Here is a 19,015-nt window from a genome sequence, read left to right as displayed (position 1 = left end):
CAAATTAGAGGCTTATCCTTTGAGAGATGTGTGACGATGGTGTCTCTCTTCCACCAACCCATGTCCTGTGTGTACAATATGACAAATTCTGACATCTGCATTTGTAGCCTCTACCTGAAAGGTGACGCTGCCAATGGGCAGGTACTTGTGATCCTCCAGCATGCTGAGGTACTCAGCCACCAGAGCGGCGGCGTGTACCAGACACATAGCCGACTCAGTGTAGCATTTTCTGTTGTTGTGCTTCTCCGCCATATTCTGCAGCCACGTCAGACGCAGGTCGGGAGACGTCTGGTAGCCTTTTGCTATCCTGTGGGATAAGAGGAGGAGGGAGGATGTCACTGCTATTGATTCAGTACGCAATAGTATCAAGAGATATTTCATTGTATAAGACAATCTCATTTGAGCTTCATGCGAGGGAACAAAATATTGCAAACAGCTGTCAGTACGTCATGCAGCGTACTATAAGAACAGTAAACTATTTTGTTGACTTACTCTCCCAGTTGACTTTGAAGGGTGGGGTGCACCCTGTATGTACTGTTCACCAGCCAATTGCAGTGCACAATGTAGACCAAATTAGCATTCAGTATGGTTGGCTCGAGATACTACAATTTTGCGTGTGAGAACCTGGGCAGAGTTGTGGCTGCCAAAAGCTCTGTCTTGTTGTGCTGTCAAGTGTTTCATTGTTCTCCTGGTGTTTGAGAAATTGCTGGACGACTCCTGTGGCTCTCCTTCACCACATGCAAGGGCATTATGAATTTCCGTGTTAGACAAGTACAGTGGTGCTTTGCCTTATGACTGAGCCAACTTTTTCGAGATGCTGTAAAAGCCGTCGCTCAGCTCATTTTTTTTGCTTTGACTTGTGAGCAAGAGTCAAGTCAAGTCATCAGTATTTATAGAGCACTTTCAAACAGCCATCGCTGCATACAAAGTGCTGTACATGGAGCGATTTAACACACACAATAAACAGTAAGACGAATCGTCAATAAAGGCGGTAGAAAGCACCAAGAAGTAAAATCAAGAGAATCAAGAGAAGGGTTAGATGGTGGCAGCAAAATCAACTCAACTCAGATAGTGAACGATTCTTGAAAAAAGAGCCCTGAAGTTTATTGTCCAACTAAACATTAAACATGGAGATTTTTTTTTGTCCTTGGGAATAGTCAGTATCTAATTGCTAACGCACAATGGAAAACACCAAAGATAGGCAAACAAATAACAGAAATGCTGTGGTACAACCCTTTAAGCAATGTGTATATTGCACACAAAAGGTAGAGCAAAACATGTAGACCCACACTATAACAAAACTCGCAGGCATATACTGTACTGTTTATCCTCTATGAAAAACAACTAATATTACTGCTGCTTAACTCCCGTGTGACATATATTCCAAATGCATCTCTTTGGCATTGGCAATGTCTCAGAAAAACTCAACAATACTGAACTTGAAGAAGTCAGTGGGTCAAACCTCTTCAGTGGCTGTGTAAGTTTTCACCGCTTATGCATGGAGGTGTGTCACAAGCCTGGACGGAAGAATCGCCGCACGTTCAAAGTACGCAAGTAATTTACTTAACGCCAATGGGGAAAATCTAACCCAGAATTCATTAAATTATTAAATCAAAGTGCCAGTGGAGATAACGTTCCACAGAAAATGATCAGTTGTGAAGTGGAACGCAGTAATGCCTTTGAAGAACAACAATTCTAATGAAGGCCTTCAGATATTTTGCACAGTAGTAATAAAACAACCAGATGACGAAAATTATTTTCATAAAAGGAATCCAAGTACGCATTGCATTTAAACACAATGAAAATCTCTATGAAACGGTAATTTATGCATCTGGAGGCCAAATGTTTTTTTCACCCCGCAGAGCAACAAGTGTGGTGAGGTCGCAGGGGTGAGTTGAGGTGAAAAAAAGTGTATGGGCTTTGGTGAATGAGACCGAAAATAGAGCCAAGCGTGATAAAAAAAACACATGTAACACAACACATGGCGTGTGCATATGGTCCTTTGGTCTCCTCTAGACCCACTGTTTGCATTTGCATGCAAACAAAAGCGGCTCAGAGGGGATCCAAAGTGCGAGCACATTGGTTGCCATGGCGAGGGAGGCAAATGGAGGCAAAACAAGCCCCAGATAAAGAGAGAAAAAACCAGTGAGGTGGGAGGAAAGGGTACAAGGTACCTGTACATGAGGTCCATGAGCATCTCGGGGTCCTCCTGGAATTCTCGCATCTTCACTGTGTCGAGTAAGATGCTGTTGAGGTTCCTCAGGAGCTCATCAACCTGGAGCCAGAATAATATAGATAAGATAAGAAAACCTTTATTTGTCTCACGATGGAGAAATTCGCAATTTATAGCAGCATAATTATGAAAGGAAGAAAGTAGAAAAACAAAATGGATTGGCATGCACAAAAAATAAATTTAAAAATGCAATTCACATTGACATCGCAATGTAGTAGAATGCAATTTTCACACCGCAAATGCTGCAATTTGGGTGGTTGGTGGCGATGTTCGGTTCACATCGGTTGGCTTTGTTTTTATGTGTACAGTACCAGTCAAAAGTGTTAAACAAACACTCTCTAATTTAACCGTTATTCATTATTTTTAAAAATCGGATTTGTACATTAATACTTAGGACATTAACATTATGAAGAAATATTGATTTTAATTATTTGGTATTTTGTAGAAAAAAATGTTTTGTAATTTTGATTCTTCAAAGTCGACACCTTTTGCCCTGATAACAGCTTTGCACAACTTGTTATTTTCTCAGTGAGCTTTGAAAAAATAATGGCAATATTGAAGAAAAAAAAAACATTCCCAATGTGTTTCTTTTTCAAAATCCTTCAGCCCTTGATGGAAATATGGCTCCTAACGTTACATAATGTGATTGCGTCTGGGACCAAAACACATATTAAACTTCATAATGTGACACCTGCAGGGGCAACTGAGTGTTCTGCATCTCGGCGTCCTCCTCGGCGTAGGCCAGGATCGTGCGCAGAGAGGATCTAAGGTGCTCCTCCTGGAAGTCAGAGGACTTGCCCACCAGGGAGGCCAGAGACATGGTGACCTGCATCTTCACCCTGGAGAAGTTCTGCTCCAGACACACACAAAAAGGACCACCGTGAAACTCAACCTTCATGGTCTATTGATTTCCACACTTGACTCTTGTTTCTGCATCTTTGGCACTTCAATATTGTACAACAGAGGGCCGCTGAATGTCCTTCACTCCTTCTGGTTCTGTCTTTTGTGAAAAGGTGCAAATGACGTGAGCGTGCGTCATGCATTTTGTTCCCCCCAGACCCGTACAAATTGTCCAGCGGTCATACATACACATATCATGAAACTGTTAATCTGACGTCGGGTCTTATATTAGACACAGAGAGAGAGCTGCATTGTACTTTGTTCTATTAATCCAAACAATATTTGTACTTTATTTTTATCATTTTAGGAAGAAAGCTGAGCCAAAAAAATAAGCATATGGAATTTATTGTATGCTCATTTTAATTTTAAATCCTTTCCTGTGGCAAATTAAAATGGAAATGTATGGTCGAGGACATGGTTGTAATCCACCTGGCACACTTCAATTGTATGCAGTACTGTAAGTATGAATGCTTGTACGACATATGGATGTAAGAAGAGATAAAATTGTTTGTTATTGTAGTTGTTTACAGTAGCGTGGAAGTGTACCACATCACATTGAGAGCAGGAATATTTTGTCCTACTACTGCAGCTAAATCTGTCAATGTCCCATCAAGGCCTCGCCAAGAAAACAAAAATAACGTCAAGTGTACAAATTGAATCAGCACCTGAACGCATCACGATTATATTGAATCAGGAAGGCGCAGCGGCCTGATTATGTTGCATCCTCTGCTCGCTTTTGTCCCTCCATTCATTCTTCGCACTACCTGTCAGTGACAAGCTGCCACATGTGGACACTCAGGTTGTGTGTGTGTGTGTGTGTGTGTGTGCTGAGCGCCATCTATCTCCAACATGAGCTGCAGAGCGGGAAATGATCTCCCATTAGCAGAGACATAATCACCCATGGATGATCTCTACGGCCCCATTCTGTTCAACTGAGCATGGAGCTGCGGCCTAACCACCCATTACTGCCCCCTAATGCACTAGATGCGTGTTTGCGCACACGCGCGTACAGTATGTGATCAAAAACTGGGCCTATATAATAAGATTTGTCTCATCACACGTCACCCCCCATGTCCTTCTGAGCTTTTTATAAGCATCTGAAACATAAATGTCAGTTCGTGTATATTTATGCATGAGCATGACGTTGAAAAAAAATGGCTTGATATTAGGAAGAAAATTCTATTTGAGTGAGTCACATGGCCTCTAAGCTAATTCCCTTCGCTGCATCCGCTGCATAAACAAATACATGATGGGATAGGTGTGTGTGTGTGTGTGTGTGTGTGTGTGTGTGTGTGTGTGTGTGTGCGCGTGTGTTGTAGAGGCTGCTGGTGTCTTGACTTTCATTACAGTGTGCACGCTGTAAACACAGGAAATATCCAAGGAGCACGCAAAATGAATGATGGTACACTGGCTCATTTCCTTTTTAAGCACACACACCGACCAAGCCACAACGTAAGACACTTTGGATGCCCACCTTGTGCATATGTTGGGCGTATATTGGAATTTTGTCACTAGGGTTTATCATTATTCACTGAAATGCAGTGACACCTTGACTTATGTGCGTCCCAACTTACAGGTTGTTGAAGTTACAAGCAACTGCTTGGTCCATTTTTCCTTTATAGTGCGAGCAAAAATTTCACTTGCAAATGTAACTCAGGCAAAAAGCCCACCAGACGGCAAGAATACAACTGGACATCTGGACACCATCAGTCCATGTGGTACAGTTGTCTTTTCTGGTTGAGTTTTCCATTATTTATTTATTTGTGGGGGGAATTGGCCAAATTTTATTTTTTTTCCTAGCCATGTGTACAAAAAACACTAAAAATGAAGATGAGCGAGGTGTGCATGTAGTCGACTTGGCGAAGCAGTCTGAGTGTATTACTTACTACATACTTCTGCAATATATTCCAATACTGAAGCAGGAGGTACAGTATTCAACAAACGCTAGAAGGGGGAGGGGGGGCGTTAAAAGCTTTAGGATGCTAGTTTTCGAAGCAAAAAATAAAGTCACTGCAAAACGTTTGGCCGTCAATGAGCAAAGTCATTGTTTTTAATGTTCTGACACTTCAGCACAGTGTGAATTTTACTCTGCATCATGTTTCAAAAATATTAAAGACAATCTTCAAGAATAAATTTTCTGTCTTTTTTTTTTTTTTGATGAATGGCCTTCCACGTGACGTAAATTTAATGTTGATAATGATGGTAGTACTTGATAGTGTTAACATGGTAGAACTTGGTGTCAAATGATTGCAAACCACTGGTTCAGAGAATGTCTTCATTGTCCTGATACCAACTGACAATTGACTTATAAATCCTTCAGGTTGTGTGTGGTAAATGATCATCCATCCATCCATCCATCTTCCGAGCCGCTTGATCCTCACTAGGGTCGCGGGGCGTGCTGGAGCCTATCCCAGCTGTCTTTGGGCAGTAGACAGGGGACACCCAGAATCGGTGTCAGCCAACAAACAACCATTCGCAATCACACTCACAAATTGACTAGGGACAATTTTAGAGTGTTCAATCAGCCTGCCACGCATGTTTTTGGAATGTGGGAGGAAACCGGAGCACCCGGAGAAGACCCACGCAGGCCCGGGGAGAACATGCAAACTCCACACAGGGAGGCCGGAGCTGGAATCGAACCCGGTACCTCTGCACTGTGAAGCCGATGTGCTAACCACTGGACTACCGGGCCGCCGTAAATGATCATGTCAATCAAAAGTAAAAATGGATCTCATTCCGCAATGCAACAATGTTGTGAGCAGGGAGCGTATCTCAATTTCAGGACATACCCGCACAGTGAGCCAGTGTGTGTGTCATTATTTAAAGAGGGGTAAGTGTGGGGGAGGCAGACAGTGACACATCTCTGCTCTGTATTCACCCGCACATCCTTCACCAGAAACTTTTTTTTCTCCCCACCAAGCGCCCAGAATAGAAACGGGAACGACATAAAAGCGGGATAAAATGTGCGTGTGTATGTGTCAGAAGCAGACGCATCATGAGCCACTCCCTGTTCTTCTTCAGTTCAATGCCTTCAGGTTAGATAAGAACTGCAAGGTCACCCGCCATTTGCTTTGGTCTACGGCCGTGCCGGTGGTCCGGATAACGTTGAGTAAGTGATCACAGGATATCGGCGTGTGTATGGTGTATGCGCTTACGCTGGCGTTGCTGTAGCTGTATCTCATGATGAGGTAGAGGGTGGCGCACGCCTGACTCCGGTTCTCGTCCACCGGGCTGCTGCAGTACTGGAGCACCTTCTGGCACAGGTCTGCACACTGCTCCGCCTCTTCTTCAAAAAGCAGCTCGCCAAACTGCAATGCAAACAAGTGAGGACTATCACGCAATTTGCAGAATAATATCGTCAATCACACACACACACACACAGTATATACTGTATATATATATATAGTTAAAACCTCGAAATGTGTTATTATTATTATTACAATAATAATCATGTGGGGGTACCTTGACAACAAGCGCCCTGAGTGTGCTGAAGGTATGTGAGAGGAAAGTGGAGCTCTGGTTGCAGGTAAGCGAGTGGAGTAAGACCTTCAACACACCGCCCACCACGCTGTCCTTACAGTCCGCCAGTGGCACCGCCTGCACGGAGGACACGGGGCAAAATGAAATCATATTCATCCAGACGTCCACATGAGTGAAATTGAGAGTGCAGCGGTTACACTGGGGACAAGATGGCCAGTGGTGTGCAAATGACAAAACTTAACCAACTCAGCAAGAATAGAAGTTCACCAAGGCTTGACGGGGAAGTCATGTAAAAAAAAAAATCTTTGAAATAATAAGCTGCGTTGAGCTCTATGCAGCATTCCGATTAACATGGTGGACATGGAATATGAATGAAGAAGCAAAATATCCACCTCGCAATCACAGAAGGCAGCCATTTTGCTGTTGACTGAAAATGACATGACAGTGCTGAAGGTCTCAGGCAACAACCGTAACGGCTCACTTGTTTTCTTCGTTCTGTCAGGAGATGTTTACAAACTGCGATGTCAATTTCAGTCGACAGCGAGTGGACAGGCAAGTCGACAGGCCTATTCACTGTGATTGTTGTTCCAATTTTATTTTACTGCTACCGTTTTCCTGACAGTTGGGGATCTGATGCAAATTGTTTTCATTCCTAATTCTACATATTTCTTTACTGTGTATCTGATTGTTTTTTAGCTTTGTTTTAATTGTCCTGTACGGTGACTTTGAGCGGTTTGAAAGGCGTGGCCCCAGATTAACTTCCCATGGAAATTTACCAGAAATGTTCCACTCCTTTGCAACTTTATAATCTAACAACCTGTCCTGACTTAATCCTTCTTTTGTCTGGGAACATTAAATATAGCTGACGTTTTTTTTGTAATTGCTTTCACTAAAAGTCTACAAAGACTAATTTCAAGCTTACATTGCCAAGTCTTGCCTGTGTGTGTGGGCGGTTTATTTATACACGTGAATGCAGCCAATTCAAACTGCTCGAAAGAAATTTTGCAGGAGGAAGATGACTGTGAATATTCTCATTCATCCGGACCCGGTCACCCTATTCTCAGGGTGCCGAAGCAATCGCAACCGGTGTTCATGTTAACTTGGAATTCTAGCGCAACCCGAACAGCCCAGACGAGAGCGATTCAATGCCCTAAAAGGAATATTCAAATTCAAAAGGATTGTCATAAAACACCCTCCCCCCGCTAAGAGGAGTGCTCTTCCTGACCTGCACGATGGTTTCCAACAGGTCTAAAACGATGAGGTTCGCCTCTGTGGCCAGATTTCCGCTGATCAGAGCCTCCTGGTCCAACTCCGCCTTGGTCCTGATGCCAGGTGGGATGACAAATATTCAGAATTAAAAAGATGGCGTATGTTTGGAGAAGTGACACTAAACGTACTTATCGTGTCTGTCGTTGGTCTGTCTCCACTGGGTGAGATCTTTCCTCCAGCGCAGATTCTCTCTTTGACCTATGGTTCTGTCCATTCCTGACAAACACAAAAAAAAAATAGGAACATCAGAAAGCAAACCATGTGGACAAGGGTGCCTAATTAAGTTTGCTAATTGTTGTTGATGGTCATGAGAAACACATTCCGAGGATAGTGGTCGCGAAAGCTCAAATCATCATCAAGTCATTTATTCCTTTGGTCTCAATCGCTCTGCCTGGGTACACATGACATGTAAGGTTTCTGGAGGTGCCAGCGGACATCACTACAGCTTTTGACTACTTTTGAATGACACAGAATCTATAAAAACAAATCTTTATTGAAATGGAATAATGAGATAGCATTTTTGGACCATTACGACCATTACGAACACAATGTCCAAAGGTCTAAAACTGATAACAATGCCCTCCCGGGCGGCGTAGTCCCTAAAGTGCGCCTTACCTCCAACTCGCTTCATCATCTCCCCGCGGGCTCCCATCCCTCTCAGCAGGGCTTCTTCCAGCTGGAGCTTAGCCTGCTGGGATTTCTGTAAAGCCTGTGTGCTCACTTTATCGCTGCTCTGGTGAGCCTACACACATACAAATACACACAAATAACAGGGAGTTATTGAACAACAAGGCCTCTGAACAGACGCCACGATGCCGAGCAAACTGACCCGGTACTCAAAACACGACACGCAGATAGTGAGGAGCTCCAGCAGCTTGTTGAGCTGAGAGGGGGGCATATCCACAGTCCAGCGCTGGATAAGACTCCGGTCGGCATTCTTCATCACCCACAGGAAGCACACCAGCAGGTGACGGCTGGTGTCCGCCGCCAGGGTGGCTACAGACTTCCCCTGCTGGGACAAGGAGGGAGACGCTTGACACAAGACAGAAGTAAGAGCCCATTTGAAAGTAGAAAGAAATGCAGCGGATGACCACAATACATTACCCGGATGTTCTCATGCGTTCTTACAAGAAAGTAGATGTGATCAAAATCGGGGTAGGTTTCATCTCAATTTTGCAGTGTATTTTGCTGTAAGATGTGTGATTGTATTAGGGGGGTCGGGGGGGGGGGGGGGCACGATATAATGCTTACCCTGTCTGGAGTCGTGAGGAAGCAGCAATCAAATAAAAACAAAAGAATTGTAGTTTTTTGAAAGCAAAAAGTAAAAAGAGTCTGTTAAATAAAAGCAGATTAATAATATATCGAAATGAAAACATAAAGGGTGCGTAAAACTATACTTTAAAATGAAAGATCAATAAAATACATTCGAAATGTTAAATGATACTAAAAACAAACATTTTCAACCCTGCATTCTGTTCAGTGTCATGAGTGAGCTGCAATTAAATGTATTTTTTTTAAAACAATAATAAATTAAAACTCCCTTAGAGATAAGGTGAGAAGCTCAGTCATCCGGGAGGGGCTCAGAGTCGAGCCGCTTCTCCTCCACATCGAGAGGAGCCAGATGAGGTGGCTTGGGCATCTGATTCGGATGCCTCCTGAGCGCCTCCCTGGTGAGGTGTTCCGGGCATGTCCCACGGGAGGAGACCCCGAGGAAGACCCAGGACACGCTGGAGAGACTATGTCACCCAGCTGGCCTGGGAATGTCTCGGGATCCCCCGGGGAGAGCTGGAAGAAGTAGCTAGGGAGAGGGAAGTCTGGGCTTCCCTGCTAAAGCTATTGGCCCCGGATAAGCGGTAGATGATGGATGGATGGATGGATGAATAAATGAAAATAAAAAATCAAATTAAAGGAGTGTAAACCACGAAACCATCGATTATGTAACAAAAAAAACAGTAAGTAAAATTAAATGAAATGTAATTAAGTAGAAATGAAAAAGATAACAAACTAGAACACCGGACTAAGAGGCCAACAAGAGCACTTCAACAAAATTCATTATTTGGGTTACAGGTGACCGCAGCCTCTCCCAGCTGACTCTGGCCAAGACACATGGTACAAGAAACTGAGTCTGGTCATCAGCCACAATTGAAAAACTTATCAACGCACCATTAACACACCAAATTGTCCAGCTCCGCAAGGATGGTCAAGTACCTCTTTTCCTCATCTAACGGAAGTGAAAATCTAGCAGACTAATTCAACTTCATTCTCCTGATGATGAATTACAATGCGAGAGGTTTACCGCTGCTTCACTTGTGTGGCAGCTCTTGATAAATGTGGCCATTATCGCCACAAAGCTTTTGAGGGTCCCGCCTCAAAAACCTCTCATTCTCTTGGTTGGACCCAGCCTGACTTTTTCTCCCACCCGTTCGCGGCTCTGCCACCAAACGCTGTGAAAATATCAATGAGCGAGGAAAAGTGCGCGAAAACATCGATCGAAGCGGCTGAAGTACTACACCTGCCATGTTTGAAACTATGATAAATATCAAGCCGAGGGCTGCATTGTGTGAAAGTCACTTTTCCGCTGCGGTGGGTGTTTCATGCAAAAACATTCTGGGGTCACTGAAGTGCATCTCTTGGAGGTGACTGTGTAGTTTGATAGGTAGATACTACACATGATGGATGTGTTTTTTTTAGATTTGATGACTCTCTTAAAACAGCATTGCATATAAACCATCATATTTTCGTGTGTGTGTGTGTGTGTGTGTGTGTGTGTGAGTGTGTGTGTTTGTGCGTGTGCGTGTGCGTGCGCACGACGGCTAATCAATCTACCTCAGTGAACTTCACATATTTGGCACAGTACACGTGCATACCGAATACCACCCCAACCCCCCACCCCACACACACACACACAAACACAAACCCATACATCTAAAAACAGTTTGATAGTTGACGGTTTTTACCATGGATGCCATGGAAACAAGAACGTTCCTCCCAAGCGTGTTGAAGGGGTTGCCGGCGATCGCCATGGCAACAGATTGATTGATGGGCGGCACGCTGTCAAGGTCGTCCTCGGGTCCACCACTTTTGCTCTTCGTGCAGCGCGCGTCTGACACTGTGGGGACAGACACACAGACTAACTTGCGAGGGTCACAAGTGAAGGGATAACGAATCATACTGTAAAGTATTGTATCTTACAAATGGAGAAGACACCTCATTCTTGTAAATATTTCATGATATAATCCGAGTAGAGAAAACTAAAGAAATGATTCTTAGACCTCTAATGTTAAATAGTCAGTACAGCCTGGAAACGAGTGTAAATTTACTGTTACATTAACTGGTCGGGTTTAGACCAAAAAGCGCATTAGAGGAGAAGTCAACCCCAAAATTTTCTTTACCAGAATATGTTCGATGCAGCCCCACTAGTCTAAACACAGCATTCTGATTAATATTGTATATATGGAATATGAGTTAAGCAGTAAAGTCCACCCATTTTTGCCCATCTGAGGGGGCGGCCATTTTGCCACTTGCTTTCAACCGAAAATGAAATCTGAGATACTCGGGGGCTCGGGTAGCAACCAATCACAGCTCAGATTCCAAAAAAAGTTGAACACTGTATACGTACCGTAAATGTGATGCACATTTACAGAACGTTCAGTTGAGTGTAGAATTTACTTATATTTCTTTATATATTATATTAAAATTATTTCTGTATTTAACTAATACAGACCTGTGAAATCCAGGTAGTTGGTGGAGTCAATGATGATGCCCACCAGGGGCAAGTAGAGGGTGGCCATCTTCGCTCTGACCTCGCTCTTGATGCAGCGATGGTCCAGATCGTGAGAGCACAACAGGCTGAAGATGGCGTTGATGGCCTTCCTCTGGACCTTTCCCCTGAAGACGCACGCAGTCAAACAACCAAGCTCATGATGCCCCACCTTTACGGCGTTCATGAAGCATTTTGCCCCCTTTTTCCGTACCCCTCTGACTCCATGTCGAGGGCTGCATTGAGCTCGGTGAGCAGCAGCCCTGTGAGGTAGTGCTGCTGCTTGAACTCCTGAGAGAGCTCAAACAGTCCCAGGATCCTTTGCTGCTCTTGGAAGCTACACGAACCGGAGCTCTGTATGGAGACACACAACGCGATATGCTCATGCCACACAAATTATTATTACTATATAACTGTATAGAGCAAAGAAAAGCTGATATAGTGGAATGGCTAAAAAAACCCTAAATAAATTAATGCTCAAAGAGTGGCCAAAGACGGACCTGTGAGGAGATGGACGGGCACGGAGAAGCAGGAGCCGAGGCCGGACTGCTGAAAAACAGGCTGAGGTTGAGGTAGTGCTCGTGACTACACAGGATTCGCAGGAACTCCAGACGCATGCTGATCAGTGTTGGCATCGAAACACTTTTGGCGGACATCTGGAAGAGAAAAAGAGCGCGTGTGAAAAAATGGCATGTTGCAGGATCACTATAGTGTGAAAGAGGCTTCTGTGTACGATTGCAAAGACAATATGATGGGGCATATATCATGGAAAATTGACCTTTTATTGCTTTTATCCCAACACAGTTGTTGCATCGCTCCCATCAAGTGTGACCAAGTAAATCTTCTTCATTTTACACTTCAAACCACTGTTACATAACAGTGTAGCTAATTTCAGTAATAACCACTTCCGCACAAAGTTTTTCAGCCCATTTCATGATCGGCTAGAATGGATGAAGACCAAAGCCACTTTGAAGTGGCTATACTGTGTAAGATATTGTAGAGGCATAATGATGCGGGAAAAAAAAACACATCAAGTTAAAGCCGGAAGGTAAACAGAGCTGCATTGAGTTTTGTTGGATGCACAGATGAGCGTGGGCTAACAGCAAAAGCTTCAAATATTGACCAATTGAGTGGTCAATGAAATCGACAACACTAAGAAATATTACATACATTAATACATCACAAAACTCAATTAAAACCTCTTATATTTGGTGTGCTGTATTCATATTGTGCAGGTGTGACTAATGTTGCATCCACTCAGCTATACCTGATTGCAGTAGTTTTTCACTAGCATGAATACAAAGCCACGGTCCATTAGCGACAGCAAGTCGTACAGGAAGAAGGCCAGGCTGATGTTGACTTTCTCCGCTTGCTCCACCTCCTGAAACAGACGTCACCAAATTGGAACTGGCGAAGTGTCTCACTGGTGCTAAGCTAGGACGCATCACTGCCCTACCTTCTGCTGTTTGACCAGGATGGTTCCGATCTCAGCCGTGACCACTGAGACGATGGTGGTGATGTCGTCTTTAAAGCGGTCGGAGAAGCGGCTCCTACGCGGGAGGCTGTTTTGGTCCGGCTGAGACACGTGCTGGGCCATACTTTTCACCTGTTTGGATGAAAGGTGAGGACAATAAGCGTAATTTAATCCCCCATCAAGTGGCTTTGCAAGTGGCTCTGCACATGCATTGTGATTTGCATGTTGACCGAAGAACATTTAAGGAGTATTCATACTTAAACCTAAAGTTCAGAACAATTGTCTCGTGAAAAGATTCTCAAAGTTTGGTAACCCCTAGTGGTGTGCAAAGGAATCACACCCAAAGTACAGTTCAGTTGTTTAACTTCTAATTGTGATAGATTTGCATTTAATCTTTTTAAAAAATGACTATTTGAAAACATTCTGCATTGCACATTTTTTAATGTAATTTTATTTATGTGCAACACATTTGAACAGATTCACAGTCTTTTTTAAATTATATTCAATTGCAGTGTGATCAGACTGTTTGATCGCTACAGTTGTGGCTTAGAAATATGTGAAATGAATTGTGTCTCGTTTGATGAGCACATGACTTGTGACTTTGCAACTTGTAGAGCTAAGTGTTTTTTGAGGATTTACATGAAAAGTTGTAGAACGACAGAGCTAGTGTGGGTGCAGTTATGCATACCCACGACTGGTAAACTAATCTTGGAAATTTCGAAGGACAGGTTAAAAAAAAAAAATCAGCAAATATGCAAATGCCTAACCACAAATACGTACTATATAAATAGAATACAAGAGTAAAATCGAAATAACTAGAAATAATCTGTACAGTTAAAAAAAAATGTAAAGGGAAAAATAAAACCCCGCATGCTCAATCACGCCACAGGTACAAGGATCATTCATGTGAACACTCCTCTTACCAGTTATTCATGATATCTGTCACTTTATACGATAGGAATTACACTAGGAAAAAAAGGCTATTGTCAAACACAAAAAAAAGTGAAGTTGATCCAATTGAGCGCCTCAATGGTAAAATTATAAAAGCGCATCGACTATGGCCTGATTTTGATTCATCCCTAAAGTGAGGTCATTGCAGGACAAGATTGACTAAGTGAGATTAATGGAGGGGTTGAGAATAAATGTGAGTAATGATATGCTTCAGTAAAAACAAAGGAAGGGAGGAAGAGAGAAAAACAGAGAGGGGCGAGTGAGAGGGAAAAAGAGTTTCATGGTCAATTGATGTGATGAATGACACATACAAATCTCAACTTTTTTCATTGTGTCAATGAATTTACTGACCAGCAGCTCAAAGAAGAACCAGGCATATTTGTAGGCGTTTTCCCTACACACTCCCGTGCTGACCACCATTTGTAGGGCCAGCTCCTCGTGAAACTGCTGCAAGACACAAAAACACAGAATAGCGCGTATATAAGACAACCTATTTTTGCTCTTACGTGGTAGAACTTGGAATGGAGGAAAAAAAGAGGGAAAAAATGTATGCCACACTGACATCTAGTGGACATTGGACATTGTTGCTCAAAAGATGATCATTAGTTCCTAAGCTAAATACAGGGGACCAAAAAAAACGTTATACTGTTTCATGTTTTCATTCATCTTATTTTCTGCTCACAGTGTGATGTAAATAAAAACAAGTACAATAAACACTAAGAGTGACTGGCTAATTCTGGTACAATGTATTGCATATTTGGTGAGATTTATTTTGTATTTTCTGTAACCATTTTACTGTCTATTATTTGGCTAGTTTTTAAAATACATATAAATTTGGAGCGGCTATTAAGTCAGCGTAAAAAAAAAAAAAGCTTTATATAACCTAAGTAACCAAAGCGACACTCCCCACTTCTCGTACCTTTCTGCTCGAGGGTCTGGTGCTTCCTGTTGCGTTCTGATGGCTGTTTGTGTCCAAAATGGTTGACATGCGACTCCCTGGGACATTGTGGCCCTGCAGACAAAAACACACATACATGTTCCATCACACCGAGTATGATGGATGTCCTCATTAGAACCGCTGTCTGCTGCCCTATTACAACAGCTAATGTACTGTGGGAGCTGGAATCAAATGACTTGTGATGTGTATGCGTGTATGTGTGTGTGTGTGTGTGTGTGTGTGTGTGTGTGTGTGTGTACAGACATGCTGGGTGATCATGTAGAAAAAGTGTGAAGCTACCTGTGGAGCCGTTCGATCCTTTTTTGTTTTTTCAGCAGCTTAGGTGTCACATGATATATCACATGACATGGCCGTACTCATTTTAAAGCAACCAATTTTAGGATTTGTGACTTTTTCGGATAAAACTGAAAGACTCATCTCCCCTTTGACTTGGTATTCATGAGCCCTCAACTTTACTTGGAAGTGCCTAAATTAGCAACTTTGACATCTAACTTGCAGCATCACTACAAAACCACAAAGGCAAGCGATGTTGGCTGTGCATTTAAGTGAGAAGGCAACAAAGTAATATACGACATAGAGACTGGTTTGAAACCGTTAACGTGTGACAAAAAGTGAGACTTATGACTTGCTCAAATGTCACTCACTCCCACCTCGGGCATACCTTGGCGGCCAAGATGTGCCTGACCTCAGCATCCTCGGTTAACGAATGAGGCGCAGGGATGTCAGGGTTGCTGCTACTGCGGATCCTGGACTGCAGTAGCATGTTGCCCACTGTGGCCGCGGCGGCTCGGCCCATCGTGCTGTAACGGCTCTCTGTGGATGGCATGACACCACCTGTTCCTGTTTTCAGGAAACCGCAGATTAGTGTCAGCTTGGCTTTTGAGTGGACACCCAGGGAGGAACTCTGTTAGTTCTAAGGTTAGGGGTTTGAATCTGGGCCTTTGTGTGCTTGTGAGGCTTTTCTCCAGGTTCTCCCGCTTCATCCCACATTCCAAAAACATTCATCTTAGATTGCATGAGTTTTCATTTAGTGTAAATGTCTGTGTGAATATTTGTTGATCCCTCTGTGGCTTGCAATTGGCTGCTGTGAGGTTAGCTAGGGTAGGCTCTGGCTCACCTGTGAGCTTGATAACCGACATAGAAAATGGATGAATGGAATCGTGGATGCATATATCACTGAAAGCTGTATTTGTCAAAGGCTTGTTTATCACACATTATTCTTTTCAGGTTTTACTATAAACTATTGTATTTCAACACAAGTAGAAACGTAATTTTGCACTTCCCACACGTAAGTTGACAACATTAGTAAACCCTTGCATATTTGAGTTTTGCAAATTCACAGAAGGATTAATTAGTATTAAATTCACAGAGAGCAAATAATATAAGTGGAAATTATTCAAACCTTTGGGCAATTTCGGTTTCTATTCCAAACAGAAATGTATCTCGGTGCATATTCATGAGTGCGTACCATTTGGAATGTCCCGAGGCGGGTCAGGTAGACGAAACACCCAGTAGAGGTAAGTCGCCAAAAGGCTGTTTCGACCCTGCTGGTCCCTGGTCAGCTCCTGACTGTTATGCAGACTGTTGACAATTGACACCACCGACTCGAAGGCAATCTGGGCCAGGTTGGCTGAAAAAAAGGACGTCATGATATATCTATCGGATGCATCGAAGTCAGCGATATCATCATCATCTCACCGGTCTGGCCAGCGATGAGCATGGGCTGCATGATGAGCGTGAAGAGATTGTCCAGCACCAGGTGTAGGAAAAGCACCAGCGGTTCCAGGCTGGACGACGACAGGGAGATGATGCTGAGCTTCAGCTCGTGCTCCAACTTGTTCTCGGGAATCTTCTCCTCTCGGACGCGCAGCGGGAAAATGGCGCCGCCCTCCAGTGCGTGACACAGGGTAAAAAAGCGTTCCAAGTGGTTGTCCTGGTGGATAAAGCAAGAGAGTGGGGGTATAGTAGCTATATAGTGCACATTATTTCTAGGTAGTATCTGGCATAAAGGTTTTTAGGACTACTGTGCTAAACCATGACCTTGAACTGACCTGAGTGTGCACGGACGACACAGCCTGGACCTCCAGATTGAACAATCCCTTGTGACTTTCCATCCACTTGACTGGGATGGTTTGAGAAGGGAGTTTCTGCAAAACAAACAAAAGGCAGCAAACTCAATAATCGGGCGGATTTATCCAAGAAAAAAAATAAAAAGGAATGCTGAGAGGTATCTTTAAACATGTTTACCTCAGCAGTGTGCAACGAGTAATTCGTAGGGAGTCGCTCCAAGGCGATGGGCAAGCAGAACTGACCCGTGTGCAGTCTGTCATTTATCCATATGGGCAGCCACTAGATGAGGCAAACGCAACAAAGAACATTGTACCTCCCCAAAAAGACACAAAACTCATTTTGTATGATCATGACGCTTACAGAAAAGCCAATGAGCGTTTCGCAGCCGTTGCTCTGGTTCTGCTTCTGATGGCAGCTGATGTGGTAAAAGGTGAAAAGCAAGTGGTGTCGCTCCGTTAGACGGGCGGGAAGGGCCAGCTTCACCTCCTCGTAGAAATCCGGTGATCTGACCAAAAAAGGAGAGACTTAGAGACGGCAGGGGCTCCAGACTGCCCCTAAACGGTGGCATTTTGTTCCTAAAACTTGACAGTCCATTTTTCAGCTGCTTGCACCTGTGTGATCACTAAATTTGCAGATTTAAAAAAAATTAAAGTTACTATTCATCAATAGGGCATCATTGGGAACGTCAAAATTATATGAGGAGACCGTTGGAAGCAGACAACTGTATTTATTTTAAAATACATGTTTTCAAATATGTCATTGCATAACTGCATTCAAGTACAGTGATCCTAACCTACACAAGAGATAAAAAGCCGCTATAAGGAGACCAAAAAAATAAATAAATAAATAATCCCAACACTTTTTCAACACATTCAAACACAAAAAATGCATAAAAATCTGTAGGAATGAAAGAAAATATAAAAGCATTTGTTTCACAGCCTCCCATCTGCATCAATCGCATTGAAACTTATTTCGCTGAACTTTTTAAACAAGTTGTATTTCAACACATTGAACAAAAGGTAAACCATGGGGTAGAGGTGCATAACTGTACTTGCTTGTTATGGTAGGTAACAGGTGTGTAAACCTCTCGCACAAATTCAGGGCCACTGGATTTGCCAAAAATGACCTGGGGGGGAAAAACATACACACGGACAATTCATAAAAGTTTGGTTTGAATTGGCGTGCAGTATGTTTACTTTATTATTGTGGCAGTGTTTAATATTGCAAACCAAGTGTTTTGTTGAATATCTTACAGGGTACTTAAACGTCCATTATCTAAGATTATAATCTATTGGACGACACCCAGAAAAAGAGACTGTGGTACAGTCCAACCATTGTTTTAAACACTTTTTTTGAGCAGAGCTTTTCATAACTTTACATTCTTTCTAAACCAACTTTTACCAACTACTTTTGTGTGTGTGTGTGTGTGTCTGTGTGCGTCTGTATAGTTTGAGAGGTAGCATCTGTGCTCACTGGCAGTGCGCAGCTGGGGTCCTCTCCACTCATAAACTGGATTTTGATGGTGATGTTTCGTGCAGACGTCAGCCTGTTGACAAAGTTCAGCCTCTGGGGATAAATAAAGAGCAAGTTCCTGCAGAATACAAAGGGAGGAAAAGTGGTGTCATTCATGTTTTAAACACTAGAGGGCAATAGTGACATGTGTGTAACTTTGCAATGAGTGACGTATTGGGAAACAGGTTTACTTTGCTTTCAACACGAAATTGAAACATCTTGACATCAGTAAATAGGAAGACAACATTGAAGACATTGTCAGAGCATGCATGCAGTTCTTTATGATTACCTTACAGGGTGTCCCAAAATATTTGGCATCATTATGTCATCGTTCTCACTGATATTCTTTCAAGTTTCAGACCTTTTTGTTTTCAAATTGTGTATATTTTTCTTTATTATGTAAACATT

The 19,015-nt window shown here is 43.0% G+C and overlaps 1 protein-coding gene across 1 annotated transcript in view; it reads right to left on the bottom strand.

Annotated features, from left to right (window-relative positions):
- The window catches only part of dock8 (dedicator of cytokinesis 8), a 58,614-nt gene that overhangs the window by 12,605 nt on the left and 26,994 nt on the right, over positions 1-19,015 (bottom strand). The window contains exons 15-39 of the mRNA XM_052068435.1: positions 18,569-18,686; positions 18,151-18,221; positions 17,456-17,600; positions 17,273-17,374; positions 17,077-17,172; positions 16,724-16,958; positions 16,494-16,655; positions 15,687-15,865; positions 14,987-15,079; positions 14,419-14,514; positions 13,099-13,248; positions 12,910-13,023; positions 12,143-12,298; positions 11,857-11,996; positions 11,607-11,770; positions 10,840-10,991; positions 8,712-8,894; positions 8,498-8,624; positions 8,011-8,098; positions 7,839-7,935; positions 6,596-6,730; positions 6,289-6,441; positions 2,925-3,083; positions 2,175-2,275; positions 115-307 (exon numbers count right to left, since the gene is read on the bottom strand). Coding sequence (XP_051924395.1) covers positions 115-307; positions 2,175-2,275; positions 2,925-3,083; positions 6,289-6,441; positions 6,596-6,730; positions 7,839-7,935; positions 8,011-8,098; positions 8,498-8,624; positions 8,712-8,894; positions 10,840-10,991; positions 11,607-11,770; positions 11,857-11,996; positions 12,143-12,298; positions 12,910-13,023; positions 13,099-13,248; positions 14,419-14,514; positions 14,987-15,079; positions 15,687-15,865; positions 16,494-16,655; positions 16,724-16,958; positions 17,077-17,172; positions 17,273-17,374; positions 17,456-17,600; positions 18,151-18,221; positions 18,569-18,686 — 3,409 coding nt within the window. The remainder of the gene's footprint in view (positions 1-114; positions 308-2,174; positions 2,276-2,924; positions 3,084-6,288; positions 6,442-6,595; positions 6,731-7,838; positions 7,936-8,010; positions 8,099-8,497; positions 8,625-8,711; positions 8,895-10,839; positions 10,992-11,606; positions 11,771-11,856; positions 11,997-12,142; positions 12,299-12,909; positions 13,024-13,098; positions 13,249-14,418; positions 14,515-14,986; positions 15,080-15,686; positions 15,866-16,493; positions 16,656-16,723; positions 16,959-17,076; positions 17,173-17,272; positions 17,375-17,455; positions 17,601-18,150; positions 18,222-18,568; positions 18,687-19,015) is intronic.

This window comes from Hippocampus zosterae, chromosome 6 (assembly GCF_025434085.1).
Source record: "Hippocampus zosterae strain Florida chromosome 6, ASM2543408v3, whole genome shotgun sequence".
Taxonomy (NCBI): domain Eukaryota; kingdom Metazoa; phylum Chordata; class Actinopteri; order Syngnathiformes; family Syngnathidae; genus Hippocampus; species Hippocampus zosterae.
This window is presented reverse-complemented; position numbering and strand designations above follow the sequence as displayed.